This window comes from Urocitellus parryii, chromosome 11 (assembly GCF_045843805.1).
Source record: "Urocitellus parryii isolate mUroPar1 chromosome 11, mUroPar1.hap1, whole genome shotgun sequence".
NCBI classification, from domain to species: Eukaryota; Metazoa; Chordata; class Mammalia; order Rodentia; family Sciuridae; genus Urocitellus; species Urocitellus parryii.
Window position 1 is genome coordinate 20202410 of NC_135541.1, and position 16140 is coordinate 20218549.

At 52.2% G+C, this 16140-nt stretch overlaps 1 protein-coding gene across 1 annotated transcript; it reads right to left on the reverse strand.

The window, feature by feature from the left end:
* Nucleotides 1–1809: 1809 nt before the first annotated feature.
* Fndc5 (fibronectin type III domain containing 5) lies at nucleotides 1810–9433 on the reverse strand. The gene is made up of 6 exons (XM_026406838.2): nucleotides 9211–9433; nucleotides 7571–7686; nucleotides 6884–7082; nucleotides 6442–6531; nucleotides 4266–4399; nucleotides 1810–3344 (listed from the first exon to the last, which is right to left on the reverse strand). The coding sequence occupies exons 1-6, from the start codon at nucleotides 9431–9433 to the stop codon at nucleotides 3306–3308; spliced, it is 801 nt and encodes a 266-aa protein (XP_026262623.2). The 3' UTR covers nucleotides 1810–3305.
* Between the last annotated feature and the right edge of the window lie 6707 nt (nucleotides 9434–16140).

The following is a 16140-nucleotide window of genomic DNA, read 5'->3' on the forward strand; positions in this document are numbered from 1 at the left end:
TGGTACGGCTGGAGCTGGAGGAGGCAGTGTCCATTTATAGAAGTAATTTGTTCTTGGGGGCTACTTCTTAAAAGCATAATTCAAAAATTGCCAAATAAGTTTAAAGAGGGCGAGAAAGAAGAAATCTGAAACATAAATGCATTGGCAACTGCTGGGCACAATGGTGCACGCCTCTAATCCCAGCGGCTAGGAAGGCTGAGGCAGGAGGATGAGGAGTTCGAAGCCAGTCTCAGCAAAAGCGAGGTGCTAGGCAACTCAGGGAGACTGTGTTTCTAAAAAAAAAAAAAAAAATACAAAATAGGGCTGGGGATGTGGCTCAATGGTCAAGTACCAGTCAATGGTACCCCCTGGCCCCCCACAAAATGGATTGACAAGATGCTACAGATTTCTGTAAAAAGTTGAATTAGAAATTTTTAAAAAGGATTCTAGAGGAAGCCCATACAAAGAAGTTAGGGGTTAAGAGGAGAGGAGTTGGAGGAGAGAAGGACTCCTGCCCACAGAAACATCCACCAGTCTCCCTCCCCTGAGGCCCTGGGTTCCCCTCTTGTTTCTGGGAGACTGCCCCCTTGGTCCCTACTGTAAGAATCTCTGAGAATCCTCTCTCTTCTTAACCATTTTTGGTAAAACGGAAACCAAAGATATCCTCAGAAAAGTGATTGCCTGAAGTGTTGGTTGGTTACCAGGCAGTGTCCCCTGCCTCTGGGACCAGCATTCCTCCTACAGGCTACTGTGGTTTGCAAATAAGGTCTTTTGGTCTCCAAAGGGCTGTCAGAGCCTTTCCCAAGTGTGGGATCTATGTGAGAGGTGAAAAGACCATGTTCATTACCTGCAGGGGTTTGACTATGCAAATACAGTTGATTCAGGAAAAGCACCAGTAGTTGTTTAGGGAGGCAATGGAAAGGGATGAAATTTTACTTAAACTGAGAGCTTGTTTGTTCTTCCCTCATACCCTTTTTATGTATCAGAGGCACAGATGAATTTGAAGACAGGAAGCCCCCATTAATAGAGCTCCCTGAGCCCCACTGTACATAATACTGACTTGAGGCTTTTTTTTTATCAGTTGACACTAGATGGGTACAGAGGGCCTGGGTACCTTTCTGAGGCTGGCTTAGAATTCTGTGTGCTCTTTATTTCCTGTCCTCCCTCCCCTCCTAGTCTCTGAGACCTATCTTCCCTCTGCTTTCAGAACTTTCTGAATAGCCTACTCCAAGCCCTGCTCATCTGACATTTTCTATCCAAGCTTTCCCTGGCTCTGAACAGGAATTTTTGAGGTGCCCCACTTAGTGGTTTGCTCATTGGCTAATGGCATCATTACTCTCTGCCTTTCAGCTTGCTGTTGGGATCACATTGATGTTCCTTTAACAGCCCAGAACAGCAGCTGTGAATACTGAACCTCTGAAAGCAGCCTTTGCAAATCCTCTTCCCTGCTTCCCTACCCTGGGGAGATAAGAACTGCATTCCTTTAGCCAGGGAAAGCACCCAGCCTGGTCCAGTGAGGAAAGTCCTTTGTTTTTTAAAACAGAGCACCAGCCTGCATACCTATGCAATGAGGCAGCCCAAGCTGGGCTTGGGGGAGCCTCAGAAAGAGGATGATAGAGCAGCTATTTTCTTCTCCTACACGTGCACCCCCATCTGTTCAAGAATTCCCTTCCAACTCCAGCTTGGCTGGCAGGCATGTCCCTAAGAAGCTGCAGGCCAAAATGGAAGAGAGAACTGATTCCCTCCTCCACACATCCTGACTTGCTGCCAATTGCCAGAAAAAGAGGGCAACATTTGGGCATTTACCAGAAGACAAGGATGTGCCTTTTCATTTGTCTTTTTATTTTACATTTAAAAAGTGATTATTGCTCTAACTGGATCAGAGGTAAGGACCTCTCCCTTAAGGAGCCTTGCTCCCCACTCAGCAGGGATGGAAGTCACAAGACGATGAGTGGAGCCCCATGCCCTCCCAGGAGGAAGCCCTTAGTATTGCTGACATCTGCCCATTCTCCTGTCTCTCCACTCCTGTGCTGCCACACTCCAAAGCAGAGTGCTGGCTGACCCAGCCTTGAGAGCTCTTGTAGACTGAAAGGAAGAGGTGGTCACTGGGTGATGGCTTTCAGCTCTCTGGCATGGAGGAGGCCAGTGCTCTTACCAGTCAGTGCAACATATTTTTACTGAGTACTTGCTGTGTGTCAGGCTTGTGTTAGGCACAACCTTCCACATCCCTGCCTTGGCCACCAGCGGAAGATGCACAGTTCGCCTCTTCCTATGCAAGCATCTGGCAGCCATAATGTGTCAGTCCCAGGGAAGAGTCTGGTTCCCTCATCAAGCACCATTTTTTTTTTTTAACCAGTAAGGGACAGTGGAGAGACCTGTCACCTTACACCACTCAGGCTCTAGGGAAGGACATGAGGACCCTGGGTAACTTTCATAGAACCTTGGATGAGATGGCAAGATATGAAGACCCCAGAGGCCAGTAGTGACAGCCAGGCTGCTCTTTCTGTCTGTGTTGAATGGCTCATACCTGTCTTCTAGCAGCTACCATTCTACAGTGGGTGGCTCAGCAGCCCCCAGGATGCAGGACGTGGATGTGCTTTTTCAGTTGTCCAAGCCAGCACTGCTGAAACTGCTGAAAAAAGAGATGCTTGCTAAAAAAGACAGAGTCAGTAAGTACCTTCCAGGTCTTCTTCAGACCCCAGCTGATGATCTTACCATCAAAGGAATGGTCAAAGAAAACAGGATGCAGGCAACGAGCTCAGACCTTGGGAGAAACCTCTGCCCTCTGGAGTGGTGCCCTCCACTTTTTGATTTTTTTTTTTTCCAAAAGAGACCTAGCAGGTGACCTCTTATGCACACTCACAAGGGTGTGCATCACACCACAAACAAGTCCTTGATGGCTGGATCCAGAAAAGGCTTGATGGCAGCCCTATGGCTTCCCTGATGAGCCTGGGTCTGAAAGACACAGCTTGAGTCAGTCTTGGTACTTGTCATCTCCCAGGGTTTTGTGCATTTTCTCAAAGAGGAAGCCAGTCCAGGAGAGGAGAGGAGGCAGAAGGCTGTGTCTCATGCAGTTTTTCCTTTCCCAGGATGGGGCCAGGCCTTTTAGTTTTGTGGCTTATTATTTATTTATTTATTTTTTATTATTTATTTAATTTATTTTTTTGCAGAATTTGGGTTTGTAGTTCAGCCTCTGTCATCAGACTAAGATGGGGAAGAGGAAGAACTGTGCCTCCTCCCTTGCTGCGGTCAGTTCTCTCTCTGTGCCCAGGACCCAGGGACCAGCAGAGAAGAAAAATGAAATCCTTCTCCCTGCAGACAGGCAGTCATGCTTCGATGATGTTCACTGAGGACTTGTTTGGAAACTGGGAGGGAAAAAATGAGAGAAGCGGCCAAAACTGATTGAATACACTTCTTGAAAGGTGGGAAACAGAGAGGACAGAAGGAGGAATGGAGTAGCAGGGTTACAGCCTAAAAAATCAGGCTCTTGTCCCTTGTGGAAAGAAAAGAGTAGCCCTGCCTGTAAGTCTTGTTTCTCTGCCTTTTCAAACTCAGCTGAGTGGCCAAGACTGAATCCTGGGCCTCTTGCCCTGGTATCCAGTCTGCCCCAGCAGAGTCATGCCTCTGGCGGGTTCTCTCACATCCTGCAGATCTGCCTCTGGGCACAGCCTCAGCCACGGACATTGTTGAGGTGCTTCTGAAGATGGGAGTTAATAAGAGGCTTCAGGAAAAGGCGCCAGAAAGAGAGAAGCCAAGAGAGGACAGTAAGCCCGAGGATACAAGGAGATGGAAGAAGAAGGAGATGCAGAGAGGGCCAGATGTTTGTTGGCTAATCATCGTCAGAACCATGAAATCCTCTCACATTCTCTAATGTCTTTCTTCTGAGCTGCTCAGAGCAAGCACTGAAAAGGTTTCATATCTGTTTTACAGAAGAGGAAATGAAAGTACAGCGGTAAACACCTGCCCAAAATACGTAGCATGGCAGGAATGGAAATGAGTACAGCACTCCTACCCTCACGGCCCCACACCAACCAGGAACTCCACCCCCCACCGCCTTTTCTTTCTTTCTTTTTTTATTTTTTAATCACTACTGGTCCCTGGCATCGTGCAAAAGGAGAGGATCCAAAATCAATTTGCAGTGTCCCGTGTCACACAGGCAGTGGCCAAGCTTGGCTTTGCCCAGCTGCAGCCATGCCAGGCCCTGAGCTGACCCCTTTTGCAGTCTAGGGACGACCAACGCACAAGGCATGGAGCCACCCTCCCAGCCGCCCAGGACTGGCCCTCACCTTGCTGCGGAGGAGACCCCCGCCCTGGTGCTCTGGTGTGCTGGTTTCTGACGCACTCTTGGTTTTTTCTTTGTTGTTATTTGGTTCGTTGTCCTTAATAATATCATACTGGCGGCAGAAGAGGGCAATGACACCTAGGGAGGACACGCGGGAGCCGTCAGAGGCTAGGGCTGAGTACTTGCCATGCCTCGTGCTTCATCCTCATCAGGGCTTGCCAACATTGTTCCAGATGGCCTCCCCTGCTCCACTGCTGGAGCCTGCCTCCAGCCTCCAGCTCCTGTTTCCACCTTCCACCAGCCGTCCCTCTCGCTGCTGTTGGGCAGATCATCCTACAGCATGTACCTGATCATGCCTCCTCCCCGCCCTTCCTGTAAACCTCTGGCAGCTCCCTTTTCCTTTAGGGGAAAACAAAACAATAACAGCACTTGTTGAGCACGTGCCTGGCCCTGTGCTGTGTACAGACACATGCAGCTTCACTTAGTCCTTACAACTCAAGGATACCTATTATTATCACACCACGGTGCATCTGGGAGAGGAACTCCAGGGCCTGTTAAATGTCTAGTTTCATCAAGTCAGAAATATGTGAACACTAGTTTTTGAAAGATAGTATTAAGGCAACCAACTCTAATCCTAGATGTTTTCCCCATTTTTACCTCTGAATTTATAGTGTTATTTCATGATCTATTTTAAATATCCATTGACTTCCCATTATAGTAGATTAAGCCTAATAACTCCCTCTATTTCCTTCTCCATCTCCTAACAGAATTACACCACAATTCTGGGTTAATTCACTATGCTTATGGTGTTATGATTATGTAAATACTATGGATGCCAAATCTAATAATGTGCTACAAGCAAACCTCCTCTTTTGTACGACCCTTTGTTTTTCCTGCTTTTTGTCCCAAGTGCCTGTTCTCTACATGCCCTGAGGATCATTTTTCCCCCAATGCTTTCTCAACAGAGCATGCCCTCTCAACTACCATGTAATTCAGGCTTTAGCAATGTGTTCAAATTTCTCAGAAGATATCCAAAGACTCACTGAGCTTTACTCCCCCACACTCTGCCTTCTCTCCTAGGTCACAGCCACAGTGGGCCAGACTGAGCTTAATTTGTTTCTTGACTACATCATGCCCAGAACTCCCTTCCTCTTCTGGCTGCCTGGTGAGCACCTGTTCTTCCTTCAAAGTTCAACTCCAATGTTATCTCCGCTCTGTTTTTCTTGATTTCTACTCCTAGCTCCAGAATTAACACCCTCTCCTCTGCCCCCATCCTTGGTATTATTGTTGCACTCATCACACATTGAATTATAGTTAAGTTTGGGCCTGGCTTCTCCCAGACTGAGTTCCTTGCAAGCACAGAGCTCTTCTTGGTTCTGACTGTAACACTACTCTTTGGAATGGGGTGTTCGGTCAGTTAAATGTCAGTTGAGTTGATTTCAAAGATGAAGGACACTTTGGGCTGGGGATATGGCTCAGTTGGTAGAGTGCTTGCCTTGCATGCACAAGGCCCTGGGTTCAATCCCCAGCACCACACACACACACACACACACACACACAAAAAAAAAAAAAAAAAAGAAGAAGAAGAAGAAAGGAGAAAAAAAAAGATGAAGGACACTTGGACTTTACCCTTAGGCCCTTAGGGAGCTCATAGACCAGCATCAGGTGGGGAAGAGAGAGCCTTGAGCCCAACATAAGGAGGGTCAAAGGGGAGGACAGTATGCAGTAGCACAAGGGCAGGAGGCCATCCAGTGGGTGGATGGGGGAGTTTCCATAGTGGAAGGCCCCGAGCTGGGTCTAGAAGGACAGCCAGGGTCAGATTTAATGCAACCAGGCAGGTGAGGAGAGGGTCTCAAGCCTGAGGCTGGGCAGTACTTCCCCTGTGCTGACCAGGCCTGAAGCCCCTGGAGGCCCAACTACTCAGAAGAGGAAGGAGAGGCTACAGCCATGCCCCAAATGTACAGGAGCTAGAAGGCAGCTAGTAATGTGCTGTTTTGGGTAAGTGGATTAGAGAAGGGGTCAGATTTGGCCCCCAGAGCTATCCCAGGCAGGATGCAAGAAACTTTTCACTCTTTTCTTAGATCTCTCCAAGCCCTTTACCCCTGGTATTGTGAGAGAAGGGATCTGGTTACAACCCCCAGATATCCCAAAGATAAGAAAGGCTTGGAGGCCTGACTCACCTGCCCACATGAACAGGACCACGACGATGATCAGCACCTCGCCTGTCCTCAGCTGTTGGTTCCTCCCCATCTCTTTCATGGTCACCTCATCTGTAGAGAAAGAGACACTAGTCTGGGGCTCCTCCCTCCCCCAATCACTCCTCTAGGGCCAAGACCTTGACAATAAGTGCTTATGTGTATAGGTGCCCTCACACCTAACATAAAGAGACCTGGAGACACACTGATGTCTGCTTGGGTTGGCAGCAATAAGGCTTTATCCAAAGGTGAGAGTTTATGTACCCAGTGTCCTGGAGAACTAGAGTGAACCTTCTCCCTCTCAGATGCTGCTTTACTTGGTGGCAGGGACAAGGAGAGGACTGGGGAGAGGGTGCTTTCCTCATGCCACTTGCTGTGCTGGCCCCAGTTGCCCCCACCCTGCTCCTCCAGCATGCCCCAGGCCTGCCTTTGTTCTTGGAGGCCATCTTCTCAGCCTCTCTTGGAGTCTTGAAGAGCACAGGCTCACTAGCCGGGCTCTGGCCCTGGATGGAGATGGCCTGCACATGCACGATGTACTCGGTATCTTCCTCTAGGTCCCAAAGGGCACAGGAGCGAGTGGTGGTGTTCACTTCCTGGATGAAGCGCAGCATCCTCACGTCTTTCTTCTGCAAAAGTGAGCACCGGCCATCTGTCAATGCCCAGACACCAACCTTGTTTCTGTCTACTTCCCAGTAGTGACAAATCCTATACTTAACACAATCATCCTGTCACTTCAGGTAACGTTGGGGGGCTCTGACCAGACCCCTTCTCTCCCAAAATCCATTGTATATTTAAGGAAACATCTTCAGAGAGATTAGAGAAGTTGCCCAAGACCATACACCTAGTGAAAATTGGAGCCAGGTCCTAAACACTGGTGGTTCTGAGATCAGATCCATGCTCTGAATTCCATGTCCCAGCTGAAAGCTCCTGAACCCTTCTCCACTAACAAATTCCCTCAGGGCCCCAATTTCCTGTCACATGTGCAACGTATGTGCTGCCAGTCTCTCTTGCCCTGCATTTCTTTTTCCTTTCTATTTCTTTACCCCACCATCCTCCATTTCTAGTAGTCATTATCTTGATGTGTCCTTCCCTCCCAAGGACCTTCAAGAGTTACCTGCTGAGAGATGGCAAACCCGATGACAACCTCATCTTCCAGGACGTCCCAGCTGACAACTGCAGAATTGGCTTTGAGATGTCTGACGGTGACATTCACTGGGGCTGAGGGGCTATCTGCAGGGCAGGGAGGCAGGTGAGCCTGAGTGTCCCCTGCTTGTGTTGCCTAGTCCCAGTTTCACAAGTGAGAAGGGGGATCCTGGGGAAGGCCATGCCATAGGGGAAAGGAAGCAGTTCCAGGCTCTTTGTGTATAGGATGAAAGCCCCTGTTGACCCTAGGCCAGCCCCACTAGGGGCCCAGGGAAAAAATTAATGGGCCTGGGCCAGGGTCAGATTTAATGCATGGATGGTTAAAGTCTGGGGGACAGGCATGGAGGGGACAAATGACTAGGGTTGCAGAAGCTGAAGATTAGTTTGATGAAAAGCAGTCAAAAGGACTCCTAGTCCAGTGCTCTTTCTATAGTCCTGCACTGTCAAGTGAGTGACCTTGAGGGAAGGAGAAAGACCCAGAGGTTGAGAAGAGCCTGGTGGCCTGAACTCTGGAATGGGAGGGAGGGGCAACAGAGGAACCCCCCAGAATTGTGGTGATGAATTGGGCAGCATGCAACTTGGGAAGGGGTCTTCATGAGTCTCTTCTCCACACCCCACCAATCCCCTAAGGGGCGGGTGGGAGGGAAAGAGCTGGAGAATATGGGGCACTCAGAGCAGAGCCCTTCAGTGAAGAGAGGACAGGGCAAGGCCTTCTGGGTGAGAGGATGAATGGGTTATCAGTCAAGAGAGCAAGAGGGAGAACGTTGGGGATTGGGGGTCAGGTCAGGAAGAACCTTCCAGAAGAGGGGAGTGGAGTCATACAAGTCCATCTCCGAAGAGGTAGCTGCTGCAAGAGGAAGACATGGGCCTAAGCAGTACCCTTCACCCCACAGATGAACGGACTTGAGACCCAGGAGCTAGGCCAGACATGAAGATGGAGAGGGACAGAAGGACACAGACAGGTGGCGGCAGACACAGAACAACAGAGAGCAGACAAGTGGAAGGTTAGAAACAGACAGAGACCGCAGAGCAAGTGCGCTGAGCCATGGACAGATAGATGGGCAGAGGCAGCCGCAACCAGAAGGGACAGAGACCTGTCAGGAGAGGCTGGGCCCCAGGGGCTGAGCCAGCCACTGCACCAGGCTTGGGGGCCACCCTCACCCACCCTGCACCCCCAGGTGCCAGTCTCCATTCCCATCACACATTCTCTTGCACAAGGAATGTGTGGAGTTGTCCTGTGGGGCTTTGAGAGGTCTTTGAGGACAGGGAAGGAGGCCCAAACTGGGAGGACTGGTGTCCTCAGCTGCTCCCTGGGCCAGAAAAAGAGAACCTGAGGCAAAGACCTGGGGTCAGGGGATGGGATTAAGACATCAGGGGTCACAAGACACTAAAAACCCAGGGCTGAGGTCAGGGGCAGGGTTTGGAGGCTGAAGGACGAGTCTGGGGTCACGAAGGTAGGGAAGCGCGGGGGTCGGGTTAGGGAGCAGTGAGCAGGTGAGTCAGGAGGTCCCTCGGGAGCAGGAAGGGAACCGAGGACTCCCAGGTGGTAGGACCTGGAGAGGAGGCTGCCCCGCCGCCCTGCCCCTGGCCCCCCGCCCGGGGCCCCCTTACCCGCCTGCACCAGCGCGAAGCAGACGCAGCCCAGCCACAGGCGGAGCGCGGCGCGGGGCGGCCAGGCGCACGGCGGCCCCGGGTGCATAGCGGCTCCTCCGGCCGGCCGGCCCGGGGCGGCGCAGGGGGACGCGGCTCCGGTGCCCGGCGGCCGCTCGCGCTCCGGCTCTGGCCCGCGGCCCGCCCGGCCCGGCCGCCCCGCGCCGCCCCGCGCCGCCTGCATGTCGGCTCCGCGGACAGCGACTCCCGCGCGGCGGCGGCGGCGGCGGCGGCGGCGGCCGCGTCCACGTCGGGCGCCCGGGGGGCGGGGCGCCCCCGCTGCGGGGAGAGGCGCGGGGGCGGGGTGAGGGGCCGAGGGCGCCCCGACTGCTGCCCCCGCGCCCCTGGGACTTTCCGGTCTGGCGGCCCCGTGGCTCACTCTCGCCGGTGCTGGAGCAGCAGGGTTCCCGGTGTCCACACGGTGGTCAGCCCCGGGCCAGACCTGACCTAGCCCCCCATCCCTGCCCTTTCCCAAGGGGAAGGGAGGACAGAACCACTGAAATGCTCCTTTGTGCCTCCACCCCACCCCAAAGTGGCCTGGGGTTTCCACCCTGACTTCCCCCCATACCCGCGGTCTTGCTACCTGGTGCAGGAGTGAGCAGAGAGGAGTACTCATAATTGGGACAGGGGTGATCACAGCAAGTGCAAAGTGTTTACTGTGGGACCCAGAAGGAAGTACTCTGGCTCACTGGAGGTCTAGTCTAGCTGGAACCCCAGACCAGTCCTTTGCCTTTTTAATCTCCCTAATGAGCAATAATGGGCATCTGCTAGGTACCAGACACCCTGCTGTGCTGGTCTTTACTTGCATTTGGGGGGCCTAATTCTCACTGCAGCTCCATAAGGTGCTACTCTATTGTGTGCCTTTTGCACAGGTGGAGACTGCAACTTGGACAGGCTACTCGGCTCCTGCAAGGCTCCACAGCAGTTAGAATTTGAACCCAGGCTGCTCTGATTCCCAAAGTTGGCCTTTACTCAACTGTCTCTCCCTCCAGACTGACTTCAGAGTAATACCCAGGATCCCTGATATTCTAGAAGCTTCCTGTGGTAGGTAGTGTGGTAGGGCCTTTGCAACCAGGAAACAATCTGGAACAATCTCTCTTTAAGAGCAGTGTGTGTGGGTGGGGGTGGGGGCAGCTCTAGGCCAGCCCCCCACACCCATTTTGGCCTGACTGAATGTGTAAGCAGTGATTGAGCTAATGGCTTTAAAGTGCTCAGGGCTTTGGAGACATAGCAGGCAGCCACAGCTAATGAAAGGGCTTGGATGACCCTTGCTTCATAACCCTGTGAGCATCAATAGGCCTGCTTCTGCCAGCACACACCCTCCTGGCCAACCCACTCCTTTTCTGATCTTGGGGGCAAAGAGGTGTCCTTGTCCTGCACTCATGGCCCTCTCCCTAATAAGAGGACCTCTGGAGTACCAGGCAGCAAGAGATTCCTCCCACCCCTTCAATCCTGACATTCTCCACCTCAAGTACCAGTCAAAAAAACAAGTTAGGGACCAGTGTCCCAGGGTCCCTGACATGGAAAGACCACCCATCTGTCCAAACAAATTCCCTACCCGCACTAGCTAATTTCTACTATTGGAAGGGCGTTCCTCTATCTTAGGAGTTTTCCAGAGGCCCTGGAAGAGCTACCCTCTTTGGAAAGGGGACTCTTCGTACAGTTATCTCACAGAAGGTCTTCGGGGTCTTTCCCCCACCTTTTCGGTTGTAGATAAGAAACTGAAGCTCAGAGATAGAAGAGCTTGGTGTAAATGCACACAATGGATCAGAGCAGCAATGAAACAACCCTCCCCTCCTGATGCCCCCCTCAGGACTTCTTCCCTTGCCCCCCAAGTTTCTACCTGGTCACTTTGAGATGGGAGGGGACTCAGGGGTTCTCACTGAGCTGTAGAATCTCACTACCCAGCCCCTCCATACCCCAAGCCCCCTCCCCCCCCCATCTGCTTCTTCCCACGTACCGTACCTCTTGTCCTGGGGGCAAGCCTCAGCTGGGAAGTCGACCTGTTAGGGATAGAAGCTGGGAGCCAGAGCACCTTCTCTCTCCTTTCTCTCTTTCTCTCTTTCTGTCTTGCCAATTGCTGCCTGCCCTGCCCTGCCTGCCCCGCCCCACCAGCTGCAGCTTGGCCCCTAGGGACCTTTCTCCCTTCCCCCCAGACAGCCAGAGGGCCTGCAGGAGCAACTGGAGCCTCCTCATTTCTCCATCATAGGAGCCAGCAGGGAGGAAAGGGGTTATTTGGAGGTCACAGAATCCACTCTTGGCCTTGCTGGGGAGAAAGGAGGGAGGGAGAGGGTCCTGGTGGGGTCTGGCCTCTGGTCCAGCGCTAGGGAAAGGGGTGCCTCAGCGCCATCTTCTGGCTTCTCCTGGTAAAACCTCAGGCAGATGTAGGGCATTGGGAGGGGGAGATGGCGGTGTCTGAGGGTTTGGGAGGGAGGAGGAAAGGAGGCTGCAGGAGCAGGTGTGTAGGACTGGTAGGATCTGGGGAGTTGTAGCTGTGGGATGCAGCCATCTAAGGTCTTATGGGGCATGGGGTTCTTGGACCACACCTCAATTCTGAGAGAAGCCCTGGGCCTGGAGCCTGGCAGCCAGTGGGAGCTGAGTTGGGAGGGTTTAGAGGCATCCTAGTGAGCCTGGAAGGGGGCTTACAGCTCCAGTTGCTTTATGTACACCATCTGTCCTCCATCTCTTAACACAGGACCTAACATGCAGTAGGTGCTCAGTAAATGTTGCTTGTATAGAATAAATTAATTCTTCTAACATACATCTACTGAGCAGCTATTATGTGCCAGGTTCTGGGCAACAGTCTGTAAATACAGCAGTTAAAGAATGAATGAACCCATGAATGGGAATCTGGGGGGCCTCTGTCCTGCTAAGGTACACTCACTGACCTCCGTTTGGATTAGAGAACTTCACAGATATCTGTGAAGTCTGGGGGTTGGCTGGTCACTTACACATTGGCACCTGATGGGGCCACTAGCATTTGGAACCTTCTAGGTGTTAAGAGCTGTCTGAAGTCTTAGCACCTAACTCAGACTGCAGGTGCCCAAGCCAGATCCCAGGAAACCATGTAGAATAGGCAGGCCCCTCTTTTTGCTTTGTTTTGTGTTTTGCAGTTCTGGGGAATCCAGACTCCCTACCACTGAGCTACATCATATATATACAATTTCTTTTAGTTGTTGAGGGAATTTTGTTTTTATTTATTTATATGCAGTGTTGAGAGTCAAACCCAGGGCCTCACACATGCCAGGCAAGCACCGTACCACTGAGCCACAAGTCCATCCCCATCCCCAATCTTTCTTGCTTTTTTTTTTTTTTGGTACTAGGGATTGAACTCAGGGGAACTCAGCCACTGAGCTGCATCCCCAGCCCTATTTTGTGTTTTATTTAGAGACAGGGTCTCACTGAGTTGCTTAGTGCCTCACTTTTGCTGAGGCTGGTTTGAACTTGCCATCCTCCTGTCTCAGCCTCATGAGCCTCTGGGATTACAGGTATGCACCACCACACCGGGCCATTTTATTTTGATATAGGGTCTTACTTAGTTGCTGAGGCTGACCTCAAACTTGTGACCCTCCTCCCCTGCCTCAGCCTCCCGGATAGCTAGGATTGTGGGTCTGTTCCACCATCCTGGCAAAAAGGCTCCTCTTAAAAACCTGGAATGGCCATGATCTATGTCCAGGGTACCCCTAGATACATACCCTGCTCCAAATCACAGGGAAATCAGGAGTCAGGAGTTTGCTTTGGAATATAATAATTAAAAGACCTTTTTGAGTTTACAAGAGAACTTGGGGCTAGGAAGGTCTTATTTTTATTGAACAAATATGAGCACATCCTAAGTGCCAGGCCCTGGGTCTGGTCCTGGGGACACAGATGAATAAGATGAGTCTCCCTGAGGGCCTCCCATTCCAGTGGAGAGACAAACCCTAAGCAGGTCAACATGACAGAGTGTCTTCAGACTGAGAGAAAAATGAGAAAAAATGGAGGAGACGGCTGGGTGGGATGATGGTCAGTGGTGTGGTGTGAGGAAGGCCGTCTGAACCAAGGCCTGAAGAAGGAAGAGGAAGCAGGTAGAACTTCCCAGAAGGCAGGGGCAGCCAAGCGCAAAGCAAGCGTCAGGCAGCAGCAAGCTGTTGTGTTTGGGAAACTGAAAAAAGCCAGAGAGGCTGGAGCTTGTGAGCAAGACAGGAAGGAGAGCAGCTGGAGTCGGGCAGCAGGGGCCGCAGGGCTGTGGGAGAGGGGCTCTCTGGCAAGGGAAGCCTCAAGAAGCAGGACCTTGTGTGAAGCAATACGTGTTAAAAGGCTCACTTGACTGTGTGTGTGCCAGCCAGACTGCAGAGAACCGGGGTGGGGGGCGACCTGGGAGGAGGCAAGGAGGCTGCTGGTGCTGCAGGGTCAGAAATGATGGGATCTTGACTTAGGTGCCCACAAGAGACAGAGAGAGAAGTTGAGGGAAGATCTGGATGAGATTCACAGGCGTGAGAAGAGAAGAGTGGGAGAATCAGGGCAGGGTCAGCTTTCCAAAGTCCAGCTGAAACTGAGGCCAGAAACACCTGGCTGAGTGATCCTGGGTCAGTAACTCCACCTCTCTGATCCTTCAATGCCTCCTTTTGAAAAGATAATAATAGTATCCACACCACCGAGTGGTGGAGGTGATGGTGGGTGGGTGGAGAGGAATAAGAAGGAAAGGAAGGAGGAGGTGGAAGGTTGGGGGCCTTCTAATTAGGGAAAGGAGACCTCCTCAACATCTTCAGCTCTTTGGTCTACAAAGGAAGGTTTCCATCTGACAACACTCAGAGAGGTTGAGAATCTTGCTCAATATCACAAAGCCAGCCTGTGGCAGCTCCATACTCAGATTCCTGACCCTGGCTTTGCCTTTGAAAATAGATCATCAGCTGCACACCACAGATCTCTCAAGAGTGGTAGAGCTATTTTCTGGGGCTCTGAGTTGGGGGCACCTGGGATAAGACCCCTTGCCTAACAGGGAGAGGAAAAAGGCCTTTAGCCTCACTTCTTGGCTCAGTCCTTTACTGGCTGGTTGACCTTAGGCCTTGTTTTCATTGGCAAAGTGGAGATGATCCCAAGTGAATGTCTGAGGCTACAGGGTCCCTCACTTCCTGTGAGGCAGGTACTCAGGGCCTCTCCCCCTGGCAGAACACGGCTTTGCAGGGACAGGATGCTGCCAGTAGAGGGCGTCCCCGTGGGCTGGAGGAAGCCAGAGTTGGCCAGAGCAGGAAGACCCCAGGGAGCTGGAGCCCCAGCTGGGAGAGCTGCCTTGCCTCCTGCTCTGCTCCGAGAGGAACAGACCACAGACTCAGCAGCCGGGCAGAGCCAGAGTCTTGCTGCCTTGGCTCTGTGCACAAGTCAGACCCTCACAGCTGGATTCCTGCCTTTACTGCGGAAGAGAGCTGATGGGTGCCCCCAGCGACCTCCCTCACAGATTCTCAGTGGGTCTTGCTTTTGTTGTTCAGAGTTCCTTTTAAGACTACTAGGAAGAAGTCAGTGGAAGGAAAGTCCCTGTGATCCCCTGGCCCCCTCCTTACTCCCCAACCCTGGGAATGGCTGGGTACCTGATAGGGAATCTGATGACCCCAAGCTAAAGACCAGAAACCCTGCTATTCTGGTTGTGAGTCCTCAGCTCTGGTCCCATGTCTGAAGACACGCCCACCTATGTGTGCCAAGGGAGTGCCCCTGGGTCTGGTATCCAGGGGTCCAGTGATGAGGGCAAGAGCCTAAGGCTTGGAGCCAAATAGTCCTGGACTCAAACCTTGATATGGCCCATGTCTACTGTGTAGCCTCAGGCAAATCGCTCCACCTCTCTGAGCCTGTTTCCTCATCTGGCACCTATTGAAGAGTGGCATGGCAAGGACGGCAGGAGATGCCACATGTGAATAGGAAAATGCAGTCCCTGGAACATGGTAAACATCTATAAATGTTGCAGTGGGTGTTATTATAAAGTTGAAGTTCCTCCTTTCCCCAAGACCTTCTCTGCATCTAAATGGACCAGGGTGGCTCTAGGAGTGGGTCAGGTCAGGCAGGGAGATGTCTTGACACACTTGTGGGTTAGTGGGCCAGGGCCTGGAGCATTGTGTCTGTGCCTGCACGTGCCTGCACGTGCAATGGTATGCACGTGCGTTCATAAGGGGCAAGGGTGTGCACACACAAGCATTGGGTGTGCATGTGTGTGCAAGGATATGCACGTGCATGTGTGCATGTACCCAAGAGTTCTCCGGGCACATGCATACTTGCAGGTATTGCTGCAGTATCCCTGCACCGATTCAGGAGGCCCCTGTGTTCACTGTTACTATGGAAACACTGAGGCAATCCCCATTCTCGGGAGAACCTGAGGTGCCAGGAATGAGAGCTGGCCCGATCTTCCCAGGAAGAGAGACAGATTGGGAGTCCCCTGGGATACAGCAACCTCGGCCTCTGGGAGTGGATTCCGGAGCTCTGGGTACCCTGGGCCCTCTAGGAAGCCCTCGCTTCTCCACGGCAGCCTGACACACTGCAAAGAGCTCAGAGATGGAGCTCATCCCACCTCAGCTCTGGTCTAATTCCAAGCACAAATCCAAATGGGATTGTGGTCCTTTTGGGCCTCAGTTTCTTCTTCTATGTAATGGAGGAAATAGCAGGTGACTTCAGATGCTTAGAACTGGATGGAGTGTGACCTTCCTCTCTCTGGGGGCACCGTCCTCTAGGGCTATCTGTATATCCCTGGGCCCTGAAGTGTCACCCAGCAGTGTCCATGGGCTCCTCGCAGCTCTGGAAAGGAGGCACTTCACAAGGAACTCAGACTCTGGGAGGTACCGCTGGCCACTTGTGGGGCCATGTCTACACCCCCAAGCCCTGTCCCACAAGTGCAGTCCCTCAGCCCACGGCCACGCCTCTGAGGCAGTT

What these genes read in the sequence shown, in the direction of transcription:
- Fndc5 (XM_026406838.2), bottom strand. Translation starts at nt 9,433, where the DNA reads ATGCAGGCGGCGCGGGGCGGCGCGGGGCGGCCGGGCCGGGCGGGCCGC. An exon ending in GATGGCCTCCAAGAACAAAG is followed by an intron (nt 6,532 to 6,883) that starts GCAGGCCTGGGG and finishes CTTTCTCTACAG; the next exon opens with ATGAGGTGACCATGAAAGAG. An exon ending in GGTCCTGTTCATGTGGGCAG is followed by an intron (nt 4,400 to 6,441) that starts GTGAGTCAGGCC and finishes TGTCCTCCCTAG; the next exon opens with GTGTCATTGCCCTCTTCTGC.